The sequence below is a fragment of the Labeo rohita genome, chromosome 20 (genome assembly GCF_022985175.1).
Source record: "Labeo rohita strain BAU-BD-2019 chromosome 20, IGBB_LRoh.1.0, whole genome shotgun sequence".
In the NCBI taxonomy this organism is placed as follows: domain Eukaryota; kingdom Metazoa; phylum Chordata; class Actinopteri; order Cypriniformes; family Cyprinidae; genus Labeo; species Labeo rohita.
This window is the reverse complement of record NC_066888.1, coordinates 16,501,429-16,522,280: the sequence shown is the minus strand read 5'-3', so window position 1 is coordinate 16,522,280 and position 20,852 is coordinate 16,501,429. Positions and strand designations below refer to the sequence as shown.

Here is a 20,852-nt window from a genome sequence, read left to right as displayed (position 1 = left end):
TTTTGTTTCAACAAGCTTTTTAATAAACAAATATGCGCATTTCACATACAGAGTTCCATTTTGTGCGTTCTTGAAGACGAACAAAAAAGCAAAACAATCAGTTTCCTTAAGAAACGTGACTGCTAAAGCTCACATTGACTGAAAAGAAAAAAAAGTTCAGACGCTTACATGGATACAGAAACAGATCTTATAAAATAGTGTAGATTTGTACGAAATGTAGTAGTAATACTACACAACAATCTTGCCCAAACTAGCAGTTTGAAATCTGACAATAACAGGACTGCTTTTAATGCAACTCTTAAAGGAATGTTTGAGAATACAAAAAGAAAAAAAATTAAATGTTTTACTTTAATTCTAACACTGCCTTTTATGAAAGCAGCACCACAGTTTTAATTAGTTTTTAGTGAAATTAACAAATGATTTCAAAAGACAAACAAAAAACCCTACTCTATTTCTAAATGAAGAGACATGAATGTGATCAGCAGTTCGGAGGGCAGAAATTTACCACTCCAGCTCCACTGGGTATTTTCCTGTGAGACAGGCTGTGCAATGACCAAATCTAGTGGTCTTAGTGTTGATCCTTTCATCTTTCCCACGTGACTCTATCCCACCTTGAACTGCAGATACCAGGCCTTCAACTGACAGATAACGGACACTTGTAGCACCTGTTTAAAGCAAAGAAAAAAATCAAACAATGAAACCACATGCTTATTAATGGGAAGTGTTTTTATGCCCTTCATAATTTGTGCATTCTTTACAAAACCTTAGCGATTAAGCAAACCTCCGTTCCTGACTTACCAATGTAACCCGCTATATCCTTAAACTCTGGTTTGTTAGCAATTAGCTCTTCTTTGGTAGGAATGTTAATGCCCATGTAGCATGGGAAGCGGATTGGAGGTGATGCAACTCGAATGTGAACCTGTGAAGTGTCATGTGACATGGTAAAGACACTGTGCCTTTGAAAAGAGATCAAAACAGCAAACATACAGTAGTGATTGAAATATATTTTACCTCTGTTGCACCTGCTTCCTTCAGTAGTTTAATAATAGGGGAGATGGTGTTGCCCCTCACAATCGAATCATCAATAAGCACCACTCGTTTGCCAGCAAAGTTATCGGTCAACGCACCGAACTTCTTGGCAACTCCAAGCTGACGTAGGCGAGTGTTTGGTTGAATGAAAGTTCTGCCCACATAGCGGTTCTTACACAGCACCTCTACATACGGAATGCCAGACTGAGAAAGAAACAGGAATTAAAACTTAGTAATGCCCAAACATGAACCAATAAAGCATTACGACTGATGCATCCTTATTACTCACTTGCTGAGCGTATCCTAATGCTGCAGGTGTGGCTGATTCTGGAACAGTGCTCACTACATCAGCATCAGTGGGAGCTTCAATGGCCAACTGCCGTCCACAGCGCTGCCTCACTGTATATACCATCTGACCTATAACACCAAAAACCCCAGTTATTTCACCTATTACTACATAATTATATCATTTTCTATTATATAAGGAATTTTACCATTTTCTACCATTCCAATTTTTTAAAATTTTTTAAATAACTCGTTCACTGAATAAAAAATAAAGGTAATTGTGACTTTCTATTTTACAATTTTGACTGTCTTTTCCTTAAATGAGTTTAAAATCTCAAAATTCTGACTTTTTTCCCCAGAAGGGCGTAATACAAATAGCAATTATGACTTGCATCACAATTACGAGAAAAAGTCAGAACTGCACGATATAAACTCGCAATTGCGTTAAAAAGTAAGAACTGCGAGATACAAACTAGCATTTGCAAGAAAAATTGTTAGAATTGTGAGTTTTTTTCTCACAATTCTGACTTTATTACTCGCAACTGCAAGTTTATATCATGCAATTCTGAGAAAAAAGTCAAAACTGCAAGATACAACTCGCATTTGTGAGAAAAAATTGTCAGAATTGTGAGTTCTGGTAATTCTGACTTTATTTCTCACAATTTTATATCATGCAATTGCAAGATGTAAATTTGCAACTGTGAGAAAAGACATAATTGCAAGATACAAACTCACATTTGCAAGAAAAAAAAAATTGTCAGAGTTGCAAGTTTTTCTTATCTCTTTATTTCTTGAAACTGGGAGTTAATATCATGCATTTCTGGGAACAAGTTTGTATCATGCAATTCTGAGAAAAAGGTTGAAATTGCGAGAAAAAAAAAGTCTGAATTGCAAGAAAAAACCTGCATTTGCAAGAAAAAAAAAGAATTGTGAGTTCTTGCAATTCTGACTTTATTTCTCACAACTGCAAGTTTATATCAAGTCAGAATTGCTAGTTTATATCGTGCAATTATGAGAAAAAAAGTCAGAATTGCAAGATACAACCTTACATTTGTGAGAAAAAAATATGAACTGCGAGATACAAACTCACTTTCTGAGAAAAAAACGGTCAGAATTTTGAGTTTTTATCTTGCGATTCTGACTTTATTTCGTTATTTGATTTATTTGATTGATTTATTTATATCATGCACTTCTAAAAAAAAAAAAAAAAAATCAGAATTGCAAGATGTAAACTCTCTTGACTTTCACTTTTGATCAGTTTAAAGGGTAAATTTACTGCTGGCAAGATGGGTTTTTAATAAAAATTGGTGTTTTTTTCCCATAAGTGACTAGCTTCATTATTTTTTGCAAAAAATAAACATCAACACCCATAATGCACTGTCAGATCAGACTGTCTGTAAGCTGGGATACAAAAATGTAAAAGCATGATATGAAATTTTACCATATGACAGAGTTTAACTGAAAAATAAACCCGGAGATCTGAGTGCAGGTAACATGGAGAAAGTATACACATTGTTTATTTATATACTACTGACATCTGTAAAAATAGAAGGTGGTACTGACCTCAATCATTTGGTTTAAACCAAACATTACTGTTATATCTCAATCCTTCTTTTCACTCAAAACATAAGAATGGTTTAAAACATTATAAACTTGCCTTCAAATATGGAGTCTGGCCGGGCAAAGTAAACATACTCAAATATGCAGAAAGCAGGAGGGTCTCCCTCAGGCCGTGGAACAACACTCAGGCTCTTCACTCCATTTTTAGAGATCTGGACGATCTCTCCAGGCTGTACTTCACGATAATACCTAAAACACAAGAGAAAAATGAAAACACATACACAATAAACAAACTAACTGCTAAAATATGAAGCAAATGTTTGTGAGCTTAGAGATGGAAACTATAAGATTGTTTTTTTTTGTTGGATTGATGTGAACATACTTTGCTCCAATGGACTGGAAGCTACAGGACTCAGAAGAGACAACCCAGCCTTCTGTGTCTGCTTCTCCAGTACCTAGAGAATGAAAAAAAAAGTTTAGCATCATTCTAGACTTAAGGTACAGCACAGACAGGTCACATGCACCCATTCATACACATACTCCACATTCCTAAACTCAGGTTCACCTCAAACCGTTTCCCTCACTGCTGAATCACACACCTGAGCTGTGCAGTTTGGAGATGGGCACTAGACGTCCAATAGAAAGAGGCCTATTTCCATAGGGGTCTCTCACAGCGTAGATCACATCTTTATACATCACTAGCAGTGAGTACGACGTAGGCGTCTCTGTCATCAGATTCTTTATACTGAGAAAAACACAATAAAAATACATAACAATACGATTACAGAAGTGGATTTCTATAGTTCTTCTTCTATTGACAGGGTTTAACAAATAGTGATCCAATCAGATGTTGTGATGCAGATGGACTTACCGAGCCACCCAATCAGGAGTGTCTAGCTCCTCCATGGGTGGAGTCAAAGCAAGGAGCTGGGTAATAAGTTCACTATCTGAGCTGGTGGAAAGGCCAACGCCATGTCTCATAACCTACAACACAAATACTTCATATTGAACAAAAAAACAACAACAAAAAAACTCCCCGTTCCCCTGAAACTGTGGTCTCAAGTAATCCCATAGAATTAAAGCCCACCTTCTTGCGCAGTGCGGAGGCATTGACCAGTTCTCCATTGTGAGCCACTGCAATCTTGCCATGCAGAGTGTCTACCACAAAAGGCTGGCAGTTCTGCAGCTCAGAGATGCCAGTGGTGGAGTACCGCGTGTGTCCGATGCCCAGGTTACCATTGCGCAGTTTCAGCAAATCCTCTGCTTTAAAAGCTGTATTCACTAAACCCATGCCCTGTGAGAAGCAATTATGTCAGGCATGTCTAATCTTGCATTCATTGCTGTATGTTGAAATGTGCTAGCCCATGGGACAGGAACAAATCATGTTGTAAGTGAGAGGTAGATGCTGTATGCATCAAAATGCTGTGTTATTCCTACATTACCTTCAGGGTGGTGTATATTGGTGGGTTTGTTCCAGTACTCGTGACAATACCAGCACTCTCCTGACCCCTATTGAACAAAGAGTATTGTAAAAAGAGTTTTTTCACATCAATGATCTACAATAAATTGATACAATGAATACAATGATCTAAATGCAGATTTAGCAATTGTTTTACATATATTTACACATAACAGAGTCAATTTTTTTAAACAATTTTATTCAGCAAGGACACATTAAAATGATCAAGAATTACAGTAAAGACATTTATAATACTGGTCTTTTCAAATCCTTTTTATGAAAATATTTTTTAATAGTGCTGTCAAATCAATTAATCGTGATTAGTCACATCCAAAATAAAGGTTTGTGTTTACGTAATATACGTCTGTGTGCTGTGTATATTTATATGAAGTTTAAATGTCACACCAGTGTCACATGATCCTTCAGAAATCATTCTAATATGAAGATTTGGTTCTCAAGAAAATTTCTTCCTATTATTGTTTAAAAATAGTGCTGTAAGGTCGGCACCGATAGCCTTGTGGGCAGCTATGGGCGTCCCGAGTTCGAATCCCGGCTCGAGGACCTTTCCCGATCCCACACCCTTCTCTCTCTCCCACTTCGCTTCCTGTCAGCTATGATCTGTCCTATCGTAATAAAGGCAAAAAGTCCAAAAATAAAAATCTTTGAAAAATAGTGCTGTAAAGTCGATTAATCGTGATTAAACATTCAAAATAATATTTTGTGTTTGCATAATGTACCTCTGTGTACTATGTGTATTTTATGTCACAGCAGTGTCACATGATCCTTCAGAAATCATTCTAATATAAGGATTTGGTTCTCAGGAAAATTTATTTTTATTATAGTTAAAAAATAGTGCTGTAAAGTTGATTAATCGTGATTAATCACATCCAAAATAAAAGTTTGTGTTTACGTAATATACCTTTGTACTATGTGTATTTATGTGTAGTTTATGCCACACCAGTGTCACATGATCCTTCAGAAATCATTCTAATATAAGGATTTGGTTATTGTTAAAAAAACCCCCCAAAACATTATTGTTAAAACAACATATACATGTATATATTTAAGAAATATGTAATGTGTAACATGTATTTACACAATATAAATCATATAAATATGAATTATATATTAGTGTGAACGGTCTATATTTATTATACATATATAAATACACAAATATGCATGCATACATTTAAAAAAAATTGTTAATATATTCAATATATTTATATATGATATAAATTATATGTATATACATGTAAATATACACAGTATACACATATTATATAAACAAAAATGTTTGTTTTGGATGCGATTAATCGTAATTAACCGATTTGACAGTAATTTTTTAAACAATAATAAGAAGAAATGTTTCTTAAGAACTAAATCTTCATATTAGATTGATTTCTGAAGGATCATGTGACAATTGTGTGAAACAAAACTGGAGTATTTTTTTTCCCCATAGACATTAAAAAAATCTTACTGAGTCCAAACCTTTAAAAAGGTAGTGAAGGACACCTAGAGATGTGAAAAAGACATCACACAAACATTTTCAGTTACTGAATATGTTGTAAAAATGATCTATTTACAGTCAGGCATGATTCATCAGTGTTCATACCAAAAGTAAAGCAGTCATGTGATCTCAACAAAAAGGTTTTTTTAGGCTTCTAATATGGCTTAAGTCTTCACCTCATGTGCTTTTAAACAGATTTTTAAAAGTACTATTAATTTTTTGATGTGCTAACCATTTTTGAATAAGGGAATGTTCTTTTAACAGAAAAAAGAGAGTGCAGATATTGAGACATACTGATGGTATTTGTTGATATTGCATGTGGTAATTCATTAGAAAACATGTCTTTGCAAGACTAGAGTCTGTATAGAGAATGTGTTCCTCCCATTCTTCCACGTGATTTTACACCAACAAAACCAAAATCAAGCCAAATCTGTTTTTATGAGTGAATGATTGCACAGTGTGTGACTAAAGCAGATCAAACTGGTTTATGTGAAGCGGTTAGCCAGAGAATGAGAAAGAGAAAGAGAAAGAGGGGGAGGGGAATTAGAGTGAGAGAGAGAGAGAGAGAGGGGGAGATAGAGAGTGTGAGTGAGTGAGTGAGTGAGTATGAGAGAAAAGGAGAGCATGTGAGAAAGCATAGACAGTTGATCCCAAAGATGTGACCAAATAACCACAAAAGACCTTCAAAATAGACGTGTTAGCACAGCCAAATGTCTCTGAGCCTTTACCACGTGTTATTGAGTAAGATCGACGCAGCAAGTGCAGCTCATTCGCCAAGCCACTTCTCACATTTCCTCCCCGGCCCTCCCCCACCGCACGCAGCTTAAGCCAGTCATGAGGCTGTTCTCTGTCACGTGGCTGTTCCTAACTGGCTCAGTCGTCTGGTTGCCTTGGACACTGAGCTTAAAGTCAACAGGGAGGGGGAGGAGAGAGGATAAAGGCAGAGGCGAACAAACAGAAGCCATTTCTAGGCAAGCTTAGAAACATGGAGCCTGAAACAGACCAACAAAGGCATGCTGGGGAGGACAAGAGGCAGAGGGACACAACTGGACACTGGAAGGGGGAGGACGTGAAAGCTCTGCTGTCCGTGTGGAGGGAGAGACAAGCCTGGGAAGAGGAAGAAAGCAGGGCCAAGTATGAGGCCATCTCAAGCCGTTTGAGAGAGCTTGGGGTGTGTAGAGACTGGCTTGACTGTAAGGCCCAGAGCAGAAGCATGGCTCTTCCAGACTGGAGGCCGACGCAGACCGTCTACAAGCACTCTTCCGCAGATAGCAGGCCGCCGACCCAAAGGCCTTACGTGGCAGATGAAGAGCCCACGGCTGCCAGGAGAGAGGAGCCTGCTTCACTGCCAGGACTTCAGGAAGGTAACACTTACACTTTAACAAAACTACAATCACGAAAATACAACGTTTTTAAAAGAAGCATTCGAGTTACCATTGAATTTTTGCTCTTTTTTGACATTTTATATGTAGCTTACATAATTAAATAATTACAAAACTGTAAGTACATAATATATAATTAAGTTAAATTTAAAAAAATATTTTTTTAAATTTTCAGTAGGGGCCTCTAAATGACCTAAATTATTTAAAATAAGATGAAAACAAGCATTAAAATGTCAAAAGAAAAAACAAAAAAGGACAATATAAACAACAATATAAATAAATAAATAAATAAAGATAGTTCTTAAGTTAATTCCCCCTCAACAACTTCTTTGAAAAAAAAAAAAGACTTCTATGGCCTTGAAAAACTTTTGCTAATAATTACACATCATGTCACACACTAAAATTGGGTAAAAAATTGTGACTAAAAGAATATTTTTTAAAAATTCTCATCCTCATCCAGAAAAACAAAAATTAACAAACTGGAAAAGTCATGTGGCCAAATTTTGTTTCGAAAATTAAACAAAATAACGTAATTTACTAGTGGTTCTGACAAAATGTTCATTGCTTAAATAAATAAATAAAGATCTTATGTTAATTCCCCCTCAACAACTTCTTTGGAAAAAAAAAAAAAAAACCTTGAAAAACTTTTGCTAATAATTACACGTCATGTCACATACAAGAATATTTTTTAAAAATTCTTATCCTTCGTCCTCATCCAGAAAAAAGAACAAAAATTCACAAACTGGAAAAGTCATGTGGCCAAATTTTGTTGTGGTCTATGGAGTGCCCAAGTCTAAAAAGCAAAGAAAATGTATTTTAAAGTGGTCATGAACAGCCTTTTTTATTATGTTGAACTGTTCTCTGAGATCCCCTTGTAATAGGGGTGTGACGAGACACTTATCCCACAAGACGAGACGAGACACGAGACTGAGTTCACGAGAACGAGACGAGATTTTTCAACTTTTCTTAAGAAATTCTCACAGATGAAATATATAGGGAAAAATAGTATTTTATTCAACTGAAAAAACTAAATACAAAAAAAATGTAGGTGCATTTTGAACTTTATGAAATTAAACTTCCATTTTAATGAATTATATGCAGTAATAAACAACATTTAAACGAGTTTCGCGTTTCTGGATAAATTGAGAATTCCAGTTGTTTTTAAAAAAAAAATTGAGAGCATGATTCTCGCACGATTCAGGAGAAAAAAAGATGAGAAAACTAAACAAAATAACGTAATTTACTAGTGGTTCTGACAAAATGTTCATTGCTTAAATCTTTTAAAAACATAAAATAATAATAAAAAAACATTCAGTAATGGTGGAGTCAGTTTCTCACTTCATTAAGACTTATTTAACTACTGAAATCTCCTGAATAAATGGTTCAATGACATACTTTTTTTTTAAACTGGCAGTTGTCGCCACCTCCTGGCGGAAGAGGATAAGCGTTACTATACATACAAGTGTTAAGATATTTTCGTTTTGATCGCTACTGTAGAAAATAAGTGTTTATGCCCAAACTATAAACTTTTATCTCAGTACTTATATTATTTAAATGCCTGTAACCCAGAAATAATGATTATAATGTGGTTGAAAAGACTGTTTGTGTTGTTTTTCTGCATTCACATTTATCCCGACCCTCTGATTTATTAACATGGGCAGCGACAAAACGTGTTTCTCATGCTCCACTGACACTTGTCATGTGAAAGAGTTGTAATAGAGTTAAATCGTTGTCATTCAGGAATAAGATCGCGTGGGTGTTTTAATCCAGATCTCGATATTTGTGCAGCTCTAATGTAAACACTGCAAAACGTTTTGCGAGGATATCGTAACGAGTTCTCGCGAGATCCGACTGGATCGCCAAGTCTGCTGTTTTCCCGCGGAATTGGGCTACTTCAACACTGTTGCCCTGGGTTGTTTTTCATGTCTTTGGGTTGAAGCAACTCCAAAAATGTGATATTTATCCACTGGAATGGGAATTTTACCAGGGGTACCCCACCAAAAACCATGTTTTTTTACTTTGCGGAATGTGGTTGGGCTAGTTTTGGGTTAGTTTTCAGTAGCAATTGGGCGGGTTTTGTTGTAAAAACCCAGCAACCCTGTTCCTTATATATGGACGCTGCTGTGATTTCAGTAAAAAATGCATAAATACTCAGTACATATCAAACGATTTGTAATAACAGACAAAGCAGTAGTGACCACGTAATAAAAATAGTTACACTTGTGTTTTAGTTTCAATCTTTTGAAAAATCCTGCGTCGAATTGTGCCTTGTTTGTAAACGAATATGTGGGAAAATAAAGTGAACAAAGGGTCAAGTTCTAACTGACACGATCAGGACTTCATTAAAAATAAAGTTAATCCACTAACATTGGGATCAGATAGCCCCACTATCTTTTGGCAGACTGGCTTAAATATTAGTTGTTTTTAGATTAATGAGAAAATTGAGTTCTGAAACTTACAGGATGTTTTTATAGTACAATGACCTCTTATATGTCAAAATATCAAGGGAATTTAGGTTTTTTAGTTCATGGAATTTAGGTTTTTTAGTTAAAAACCCACCTGGTGGGTGTATAAATCCCGCCCCTGTTGTTTATACTAAACACTAATGTTGCCAAACCTGTTGTTAAGCTACAATCAATTTACTTCTAGGGCTGGAAGGAGGAAGGCACTGGTCTGACAAGGAGGTCCGGGCTCTCCTTACGGTTTGGGCTGACAAGGAGGTTCACAAGCAGCTCCAACGTTCCCACAGAAACAAAGCCATCTTCCAGGAGATGGCACGCCGGCTGGAGCACCAACACGGCGTGGTGCGAGATTGGAGACAGTGCCGCACCAAATACAAGAACATGAAATATGACTACAAGGTCAGCAAGAGTCAAGGCCGTCCGATAAGGTTCTTCGCTGAGCTTGATGCTATAATGCAGGGCAAAGACATCGAGGGTGGATTTGAGGAGGACGAGTCATCTAGGAACATACCAGATAGGGAGAAGGTCGCCATGAGACGTGAACCTGTCGAAGAACAAGTTATAAAGATCGATGACGGTAAGTTTTGTGTTTTTGTTTACAACAAAACAGTGATGGTTCGGGTTTGTCATCTAGAAACTAACTTTGTGCCTTTGTTTAAGATGAAAGTCTGGCAGAGATGCAAACAATAATGAATGCAGCAACTCATCCACTGATTGCAAGAGACACAGGTGAGTTCTGATATAAATGAAAATGTTCAATGTTGTTTCAACATCTTGAGCTTTTTAAAAACTGGTTTCTTCTTCAGCGACAACAGCAGCAGCCACAAACGAGATGAATATTATCACAGTGCACGACTCGGGCAGAAACTGGAGTGAAGAAGAGGTGGCCGCATTGCTTCAGATCTGGGCCGAAGAAGGGATCCAGCGACAGCTACAGGGCTCAACCAGAAACAAAGACATATTCGTCCAAATTTCACGCAGGCTTCTTCAGCAAGGCGTGGAAAGGGACTGGAAACAGTGTCGCACCAAGTACAAAAACCTGAAGTACCTCTACCGTTCTTTGCAGAGAGGAAAAGCCGACATCGGCGATCCTCGCCGCGTCATGAGATTTTACGAACAGCTGGATGCCCTTTTGTCCAAGCCTCCTAGAAGTCGAATGAGCTATGCTGAGTTTTCCGACTCAAATAATTTACTGAGAAACTCTAGGATGTTTACTCCGCCATCATTTGAGGAGCACTCCATGGGTGGACTTCCACAGGATGACAACGACATGGTTGCGCTTAGATATGACCAGCCACCTATGGATGAGGCTGCTTTGAGATCTCCTTCCATTTCTGCAAGGGCCTTTCAAAACAAAGTTGAGACCGAAGGGGTTTTAATAAGACCAGAGGAAGTGTCAAATGTTGAATATGGGATGCCTGAAATGAATGCCGCTATAGTGAGGTCAACTGGCAGCCCTCAAATAGAATATGAACAGCATGTCTCCTCTGACTCCATCTCTGCTGTTATATACGACGACAGTCAGAAGTACAAAAGGATCCCAGGTAATAAAATGAATTATACCAGTGGTTCTCAACTGGTTTCACATCAGATTTGAGATTTGATATTATGTGGTGACCTAAGTAGAATAAAAGTTCTAAAAATTAAATACAAAACATAATCAAAGATCAATCATCCTTCTCGAATCTATATTTGTTGTAGCCTCAGTCATATTTTACTTTTACTGGCAATGTTTTGTTCATGGTTTTTGATAATGAGGGCATGTTTGAGAAGGATACCGTGGCCATGTCACATTTTCTAGCAAGTGGCAGATGAATTTGTGCCAAAATGACACTTGATCAAACAAAGCTTTTGACGTTAGCAACACAAGATATGAGAAGCATTTCCCTCCCTTAAACAGATAAGCCTATTTATTTTGCTATCCTAATTACACTAAGTTGCTTTTTATTGTTTGTCACAGTGTTGTCTCTTTCTCTGCTGCTAGCGATGTTTTCAGAACAGACCTTTTTTTTTGGTCAAGGCCCAACAGTTGAGAACCACTGACTTCTGATCATTTTAAATGCAGTGTTTTATGTTACATATATGTTTATAATGCCATTTACTTGCTTTTTCTTAATATGTGTGCATGTATTTACAATGTAGACAGTAGCGACCAATCGTACACGAGAGGAGAGCAAGTGGCGGCTACCCAAGGAAGAAAGAGGAAAGCTGCAGATGAAGGTTCTTCCTTGTTTTCCCATTACAGAGACATTCTCAAATTTGTAAGCAATGCGCAGAGTGAGAGTCAGGTGTGAGTCGATCCTGTGACTTCAGTTTGACTAATAGAATCATGACAGGAATAACAACACATTGACAGGATACATGGACAGCAATTCATAACAGATGAAATGTGATTTTTAAAAAACAGTCCTGAACTATTCAGTCATCTGAATGTCGAAACTAAAAGAAATTAGGATGAAACCAAGAGTGATTAGACTACAATAAAAGCAAATATACAGATTTCTAATAATATATTAATTATAAAGTTCATTCACTATTATTAGCGTCTTTAAATAAAGTAGAATATTAAGAAATTGTCAGTGTACAAACAAGTTCTTTAACCCATTTAACATTATATCTTGTGTGTTTAGGGGATCGTTTGCTTTGTAAACAGTTTCATCAGAGCACTGACGATGGAGAAAGCAGCACAGATTGGTCTGAGAACATAGACTTTCAATGCAAAGAAGAGGAGGATCAATACATTCCGATCATGGAGATCACCTCTGTGTGTTCAATGGCATCTAACGCAATCACGTCTGAACATTCGGTGAGACGGCAGGACAATGGAAGTCTATTGATCTATGATTTAACTGCATAACTGCAGGGCACTGCAAACCATTACTGCATGTGTGTTTTTTGCACTATGAGCTATATCAGCATTTGTAATACAGTGTAAGAGTAAGAAAACAGAGCAGGCAATTACAAAAAGTTGCACCCAGGTGAATTATGCATGTTCATGAGAAAGAGCACTGTATTAGTTTTAGTTTAGTTAGTTAGTATACACTACGAGTCAAAAGTTTTTGAACAGTAAGATTTGTAATGTTTTTTAAAGAATTGTCCTTTGCTCACCAAGCCTAAAATACAGCAAAATCAATAATATTGTTACTGCTTTATATTTGAACATATTTTAAAAAGTAATTTATTCCTGTGATCAAAGCTAAATTTTCAGCATTATTTTCAACATAATAATAATAATAATAATAATAATAATAATAATAATTTTGAGCAGCAAATATTAGAATGATTTCTGAAGGATTGCGTGACTTGTTATATGGTGCTAAAAATTTTGCTTTGAAATCACAGGAATAAATTACATTTTAAAATATATTCAAATAGAAAAGTTATTTTAAATAGTAAAAATATTAAAAAAAAAAAAAAAAAAAAGATTTCCTGTTTTTGCTGTACTTTGGATTAAATAAATCCAGGTGTGGTGACTTCTTTAAAAAACATTAAAAATCTTACTGTTCAAAACCTTTTGACTGGAAGTGTACATGAAACTCTGGGTTCATTTGCCTCCGAGCCTTTGATTATTTGCTGGTCTTAACTGGAGTAAACCAGTCTTTTAGCCTGACCAACTGACCAAAACCCCTCCAAAATTAGCCTGACCAGACTGGGAAAACAGTTAAAACTAGCAAACCATCTTAGATAAAGCATTTAATTGCCAGTAGAGATATATAAAGCATATGGGACATAATGTATCCTATATGCTTTAAAAACCCAAAAAGACATTTAGAAATAATAAATATATAAAAGTCTATTTCTAAATGTTGTACATCACTAACTTACAATCTGTTAAGAATTATAGAAGGTAATGATTAAGATAATGCTCACTAAATATTAAGCTATCTAGATGAACTGGGGTCCGGGGTGGGTGGTCCTTATGGCTGTAACGTTACAGGGAAAAAAAACTGATTTAAACGCTTTTTAATTGTTCAGTTCCTAGGTGAGATGCAAATTAGGTCAAACAGATCCCTGCTGAAAAACCATCTTAAACCAGTCTAAGATGGTTTGCAGGAATGTTTTTTTTTTCTATAGTAATAGTCTCTATACAATAAAAGTCACCTGAGTAGGAGCAGAACTTACCTGTGTTGCAAAGCAACAAGTCCTAGTGTCAAAATCTGCGCGACCTCCAGTTGTGTTGGCCATTCTCCCGCTGCCACACAGCCGAACACCCCGCATTCCTCCCCAATGCCCGACTCCTCAAACTCCATGTCCTGCTCCCTACGGCGAGCTGAATGGGTTTGTAGTGTTAGCCTGTATTTCCACGCTGGCTGGAATCACTGGAAGCACGTGTTTCGTCACACAGCGGAACATGCGGCAGAGGATCTGGCAACACAAACGCTCATATGAACAAAAAGCCAGCTCTGAAGTCCAAGTTAGAGAAGATGAAAAAATAAAAAAGTTTTTGGGAAGACTTTTTCAAGTTTTGTCTTGAAACGTACAAAGTCTAGTGGGTAAACTGTAACGAATGCGATCAATATCTTGCGCAACGCGCCCTAAGGCCAATGTTGTTTGCAAAGATTCAAGATGATTGTTTGCTTCTAAATAATATCAATAGATAAGTCTTTTGTCTTTTAAAGAATGCAGATTAAGGTTTTGCCCACGTGGTGAAGATGGCATTACTCTGATTGGTTTTTATGAGTCGGCAGAGTGTCGTAACGCGTTGCTCTCGTGAAAATAAATGAGTTGGGTCTCACTCCTCCTCGACATACTTGATATGAGCCTTTCTCTGAAGTTCAAGTAGTTATTGCAACGCTTGTTTTAAACCCAGCGACCAAGAATAATCAAGTTTCTGATCTTTTTTTTGCAGGAAAAACGAAGCTCAACAATAATGTCGAACGCAACAGGTAAGTTTGCTTTTATTCGTCTGTTTGATTATTTGTTAACCATGTTTTACCGCTGTGCAGTTGCGCAGTGAATAAAATGCACCCATACGGCATGGATTAAATACTTCAGCCCTTTTGCCAAACAGAATTCGTAACATTACTTGAGGTAGTAAAAGTATTTTCATAAATCAGAATATGGGTCAATCTCAAGTCTGTAATGAAGAAGTGGAAATCTTTTACAAATCTAGTTCAAATCACGTGACAAGTTTTTAGAAATGTCTTCTGTTGGTGTTTAATAAATGAAAGCACTTAAAAATTTAAGTAGCTGGTATATCCATAATGAAGAAATTACTAAAATAAAATACCTTCTTAAAAAAAACACCTTTTCACAACGTAACCCCATTTTTAAAACAAATAATGAATATTTTAAATAAGAAACCATGAGGGTCTAAAGGAGACCTTCTTGTTTTATGTTTTTCTGAAAAGGGAAAAAAAGACTTCCCAGTGTTGGTTATACCATGTTGATTTTAATTTGATGTACTTTTCTTTTATATATGTGACCCTGGACCACAAAACCAGTCATAAGGGTTGAAATTGAGATTTATAAATCATCTAAAAGCTAAATAAATAAGCTGATGCATGGTTTGTTAGGACAGTATTTGGCCGAGATACAACTATTTGAAAACCTGGAATCTGAGCGTGCAAAAAAATCTAAATATTGAGAAAATCATCTTTAAAGTTGTCCAAATTAAGTTCTTACTAATCAAAAATTAATCTTTAATATATTCACGGTAGAAAATTTACAAAATATCTTCATGGAATATGATCTTTACTTAATATCCTAGTGATTTTAGCATAAAATAAAAATCTTTTATTTTTAACCAATGAATTTTTGGCTAGTGCTACTTATGACTGGTTTTGTGATTCAGGGTCCCATATTAGTTTTAATTATTTTGATATAATATTAAATGGCTTGACAAACTACCTTTTTTTAGATAGAAAAAAAAAAGCATGTCATAGACCCATATGTGCTTATTCACTATAATTTGCAGTGATTTACATCTCAAAGTCGCATACATTTACATCAATTAATGTGTTTTCTCTTGATTTTTGTATGTAGAACTGAATCTAGGTCAAAAACTGAATGAGGGTAAGACCAAGCAGATCTTTGAGCTTGTGGATGAGCCAGGTCATGTTCTGGTCCAGTCTAAAGATCAGATCACAGCGGGCAATGCGGTTCGGAAGGATCAGATGGAGGGCAAAGCAGCCATTGCCAACAAAACCACCAGCTGTGTGTTCAAACTTTTACAGGATGCTGGTGAGATTTGTTTTTTTTTTATTCAATCTTATGGCATGCTGGTTAACTTATTTGCACTGTCACAAACAATATTCATTCAGAATGATAGTGGAGTACTGTAAATGGGCAAGCAGGTAGTGTTGGTCCACAATCACATGCTGTTTATTAAATACAAATTTAGGAATGCAATAGTGCACAACTCTTGCATAAGTTTCTTTGTAATCTAGTGGAAGACATTCATGAGGTAGGCCCAAATTCAAAGTTGCACGAGGGCATTTACTTTTAAAATAGTTCCCACAACCTTAGCAATTTTAGTGAATTAAAGTTGGTGTGTACGCCATGTGCAGCTCTTGATGAAAGTTTTACTCTGGGAAAATGACTGCCTTGTGACAGCCATGCTTCCTTTAATTCAACTGAATGTTACACACGTGCTTGTTGTGTTCAGGCTATTAAGATTGCTGTCACCAGTTTTACTGTGCGAAAGCATGTGTCTTTTGTCTGGCATACCTATACTCTGCACAGTCAGTGTATCACTGTACTCTTGAAAATGCCATTAATGTACTAGATCAATAATTTTATTTCTAATAGAATGCACACAGTAATGCAAATCATGACTGTTCCACTTTCTTTCAGGGTTCAAAACGGCATTTGTCAGGCAGCATTCTGAGACTGCTTTTGTGGCATCCCGATGTGAGATGATACCTATTGAGTGGGTCTGCAGACGTATAGCCACTGGGTCCTTCCTCAAACGCAACCCTGGGGTCAAAGAGGGCTACCGCTTCACTCCTCTAAAAATGGAGATGTTCTTTAAGGTGAGGTTATGTTATTTAGAAATAAAGTTGTTGAGAAGGTTTTTTTGTCAGTTGCATTTCACTATGTATCATAATGTTTTGCCATTCACATTTCCCATATTGATGCCTTCAGTTTGTCTTTTATTGTTCTTTGTTCAGGATGATGCCAACAATGACCCTCAGTGGTCAGAGGAGCAAATTTTAGCAGCTGGTTTTGAACTGGCAGGTTTGACTATTGGCCGGTGTGAGGTGGACATTATGAGCAAAAGCACTGTGGCCATTTTTGAAGTCCTGGAAAAGGCTTGGGCCACACAGGACTGCACGCTGGTGGATATGAAAGTAAGAAACCTGAGTGTATTGAACTAGCACTGTTGAAGGTAGTTTCTGTTAGGGGTGTGTGATTATATTTAGAGTTCATGTTTTCACTGCATGATTTAGTCTATTAAAATGCGTTTAGAATTTGCCCAAAATTCAAAATAAGGGTGCAGAAATACCCGCGTATGACGACTTATGTCGTTTATATTTACATATTTAATTATGTTTTCATAATCAGTCGGACAGGCGGAACTGAACGTAAACAATGCCACTGAACCAAATGAAACTCACATATTTTGCTGATTATTGCTGAAAATGATTAATAATTTCATGTTTTGGGCTGTACTAATCGGTCGGTCCGGGAAAAACGTTTGGAGTAAAGTTATAACAAGTCAAGGAGAAGAGTGCAAAACTGTCTGAGGAACAAAAAGCTTTTTTGTTGGCCAAACTGAATCAGGATTTCCAGGGCAAGAATCTTGACAACATTCATGTTTGTTCTTATCATTTCTGGTCAGGTAGGTGAAATATTAAGCTAATTTTTTCTTAATTAATACTGCTCGTATGTATCTTTACCACCTATTAACTTTAGTTTAAAAAAAACCTAACATATTAAACTAGTTTTTTTCCATGGTTTAGACAGCATAAATTAGCAGAAGAATGTGTTTGGCACTACATTAACCGTGCAATCCATGCTGTTCTTTACATCCGAGTATCGCCAGTGTGGCCGCGCATCCTGGTAACTGACCAAAGCGTGACGTAAGAGCAAACTCTCAATATAGTTAACATCACACGCAGAGTAATGTTTTTTCACCAAACACAGCACAATTGCAAATGTTACATTAATTTGATAAACAGCTCAAACAAGAAGTTAATATTAAGCGACTTACATTTTAGACAACTGTTCTTGTTTTTGCTGCATTTCCATAATTGAACCCACAACAGAACAGTTTTGGTTTTCTGAACAACACACAATGGTGTTTAATTACTCATCAGTCAACCATATGAATAATCAGTTGAAAATATGACTCACTGACTCACTCATGCAGTGATTTGTCGCTACCCTCTGGCAATTTTAGATTTATATTTAAAATATGTTTTCCCATTTTTCTCCCCAAATAATTTCAAATTTCAGCATTCAACATTTTTTAAAACATCAAATCATGTCCTGGATTTAAATGGTCTTTGTAAATGCCACTTCAGATGCAGATTCTGTGCCACCTCTGCACTGTAGAATTAAATCTGTATTGTTGATACAGATTTAATTTGATTAGTAACAGCCCTATTGTGTCTTACTATTTGAATCTGATCAAATGTAAGGATTTGACACAAAAATTATGCATACATTGAATTAGTTTAGACAAAAATTGGCCTTATAAAGGTAAAATGCAAAATTTAATTTAAAAATTAATTTAAACTGACTGGAAAAGTTAATTTTTGTTACTCCTGCAAACTAAGCACTGGAGAAAATATGAATATCAAAAACATTGGGAGTCAGCTGTCCACAGCAGTCCTAAACCCAAAGTACCAGCACAATATCAGCAAAATATTGTATAATTATCGTTAAAATATTGAGATGCTATTTTGTAGTCATTATCGCACACCCCTAGTTTCTGTTAGTGTAACTGGTGGTAGTGATATTTGCTACTATTGACTTCTACAGTAAATGTGTAATGCCCTTAAACTTTAATTTTAGATTGAATTTGGTGTGAACGTGACCACTAAAGAAATTGTGCTGGCTGATGTGATTGACAACGACTCGTGGAGGCTCTGGCCTGCTGGGGATCGCAGCCAGCAGAAAGACAAACAGGTAAATGGCCAAACATCTGTACATGTCAGGCATGGAAATGATTACACTACTTCTCAACCTGAGTAAAACTCACAGCCACTGAGAGTTTGGTATTAATTCTGACAAAGCAGATGTCCTTCTGCTATGATCATGCTGCTTAGAGAGAATTAACCAACCTGTAATATAATCTATATGAGTATGACTGTCATTTCAAATGGTGTTCTCTGTGAAGGTGTACCGTGACCTGAAAGAAGTCACTCCTGAGGCCATGCAGATGGTGAAGAGGAACTTTGAATGGGTTGCAGAGAGAGTCAAGGTACAACGTTTACAAAATGATTGATTCTGATGTATTTGTTTAACTTGCATCTCTACATTATTGTAGAGGATGCGAACTGTAACATTAGTGACTGATGGGAATCTGTTTGTGTGTGTATATAGCTGCTATTGGAGGCACAGGCGAAAGGAAGGGTCGTAGTTCTAATGGGCTCTACTTCAGATGTGGCTCACTGTGAGAAGATCCGTAAGGCTTGTTCCTCTTATGGCATTCCCTGCAACCTTAGAGTCACTTCTGCCCATAAAGGGCCTGATGAGACGCTCCGCATCAAAGCTGAATATGAGGGTATGACCAAACACAACTAACACTAAAATTACACTATTGCACAATTAAATTTAATTGCACAAATTAAATTGATCAATGTTTTTCTTCTCAGGTGATGGAGTACCCACCATCTTTGTTGCAGTGGCAGGCAGAAGTAATGGCTTGGGTCCCGTGATGTCAGGAAACACTGCATATCCGGTTATTAACTGCCCCCCCATTACCCCCGATTGGGGTGCTCAGGACATCTGGTCATCTCTTCGCATGCCTAGCGGTACAAACTGATTTAAACGTTTTTAAACATAATGCAATTATCTGTTTGTAATTAGTACGTCAAACTTTCAAACAGTAGTGTACACTGTAGTATTGTGTTGTGTAATACAAAGCATTATCTCATTCTTACTCTTTCAGGACTGGGTTGCTCCACGGTTCTTTCTCCAGAAGCTGCTGCTCAGTTCGCAGCTCAGATTCTGGGTCTAAGTGACCATTTGGTTTGGGCCAGACTTCGAGCATCCATGCTGAACACCTGGGTCTCCCTGAAGCAGGCTGACAAGAAGCTGCAAGAGTGCAGCCTGTAATAAACCAGCAATTTCATTCCTTTCAACCGCTTTGTACATTTCCGCTTACATTTTTGTGTATGCCTTCGAACAAGCCTATGTGAAATGCTGACCTAGAGCTTATTTGCAATAATGCCATTTCAGGTGTACATTACGTCAATAAACATTCCTCAGTTACATTTGTCTTGGTGGTGGTTGTTGTCAGCAAAAATGAAAACATAACAAAAGCCAACACTGTTCTAAATCATATTATCCAAGATTCACAGGAAATGTGCGTGCTATATGAAACTGAATCCTTGTGAAAAAATAAAATGTGTCTCCTCCGTATAGAATGGTTGATAGATAACTGTGTAACTTAAAGGCGGGAAACGTGTTTGAGGTAAACCTACAGTGAACGCTTAGTAAACAGCGCCATCTAAGTTTCAGCTGTCGGCATAACACTGCGTATATGGATTACATGTCGTCGTTTCTGAATTTATCGGTAAAAACAATTTACTCATTAGCATATCTATTCTGTATGATTATAATTTTTCAAAGACCTTAAATGTCTTATGTGCTGAGTGTATGAGTGCATCTAAAACTGTAATTTATAATTGCAATGAATAATTGGAGATGTCCAAACATATCAAAAAGTAGGCATAACACACAAGGACCCCAGTTTCATAAATGGAAAATGCTTGGATATTTAAAAGAATGTTAAGTTTTCCACATCATTACCATAAATTGATCTGACACCAGAAAAGTCCATGAGATAGAAAATATGCCACTGGAGCTTCCCAGTGGTCATGAATGCATACACCAGTACCTCTGTTACTACTGGTACGTTTTCACTTTCAATTTTACGTAGCCAAGCATTCTTTTCCCATCCCACTCAATGTGCTTCATAATGGCCATTTCATCCATCATTAGAGCACAGAGTAGGCTATCTCCTGTTCCTTCACCTGTGCTGCAAAAGCTTTAGT

General features: G+C 36.8%; 2 protein-coding genes across 5 annotated transcripts; one reads left to right on the top strand and one right to left on the bottom strand.

The window, feature by feature from the left end:
• ppat (phosphoribosyl pyrophosphate amidotransferase) lies at positions 1 to 13,948 on the bottom strand. Its single transcript, XM_051138686.1, has 11 exons — positions 13,807 to 13,948; positions 4,317 to 4,383; positions 3,962 to 4,168; positions 3,746 to 3,858; positions 3,474 to 3,619; positions 3,257 to 3,329; positions 2,972 to 3,123; positions 1,319 to 1,446; positions 1,012 to 1,233; positions 799 to 919; positions 1 to 665 (listed from the first exon to the last, which is right to left on the bottom strand). The coding sequence occupies exons 1-11, from the start codon at positions 13,932 to 13,934 to the stop codon at positions 502 to 504; spliced, it is 1,521 nt and encodes a 506-aa protein (XP_050994643.1). The 5' UTR covers positions 13,935 to 13,948; the 3' UTR covers positions 1 to 501.
• paics (phosphoribosylaminoimidazole carboxylase, phosphoribosylaminoimidazole succinocarboxamide synthetase) lies at positions 6,722 to 20,067 on the top strand. 4 transcript variants are annotated; one of them, XM_051138681.1, is made up of 15 exons: positions 6,722 to 7,204; positions 9,872 to 10,261; positions 10,345 to 10,413; positions 10,491 to 11,228; positions 11,827 to 11,904; positions 12,315 to 12,490; positions 14,534 to 14,570; positions 15,670 to 15,867; positions 16,480 to 16,658; positions 16,797 to 16,976; positions 18,646 to 18,759; positions 18,971 to 19,054; positions 19,177 to 19,357; positions 19,449 to 19,607; positions 19,745 to 20,067. In XM_051138681.1, exons 1-15 carry the CDS (start codon positions 6,826 to 6,828, stop codon positions 19,909 to 19,911), a joined length of 3,129 nt encoding a protein of 1,042 aa, XP_050994638.1. In that variant the 5' UTR covers positions 6,722 to 6,825; the 3' UTR covers positions 19,912 to 20,067. The 4 variants fall into 4 exon arrangements, with proteins under 4 accessions (XP_050994638.1, XP_050994640.1, XP_050994639.1 ...); XM_051138683.1 differs by lacking the exons at positions 6,722 to 7,204; positions 9,872 to 10,261; positions 10,345 to 10,413; ... (1 more) ...; positions 11,827 to 11,904; positions 12,315 to 12,490 and adding an exon at positions 13,840 to 13,962; XM_051138682.1 differs by lacking the exons at positions 6,722 to 7,204; positions 9,872 to 10,261; positions 10,345 to 10,413; ... (1 more) ...; positions 11,827 to 11,904; positions 12,315 to 12,490 and adding an exon at positions 14,010 to 14,098.
• The last annotated feature ends 785 nt before the right edge of the window (positions 20,068 to 20,852 follow it).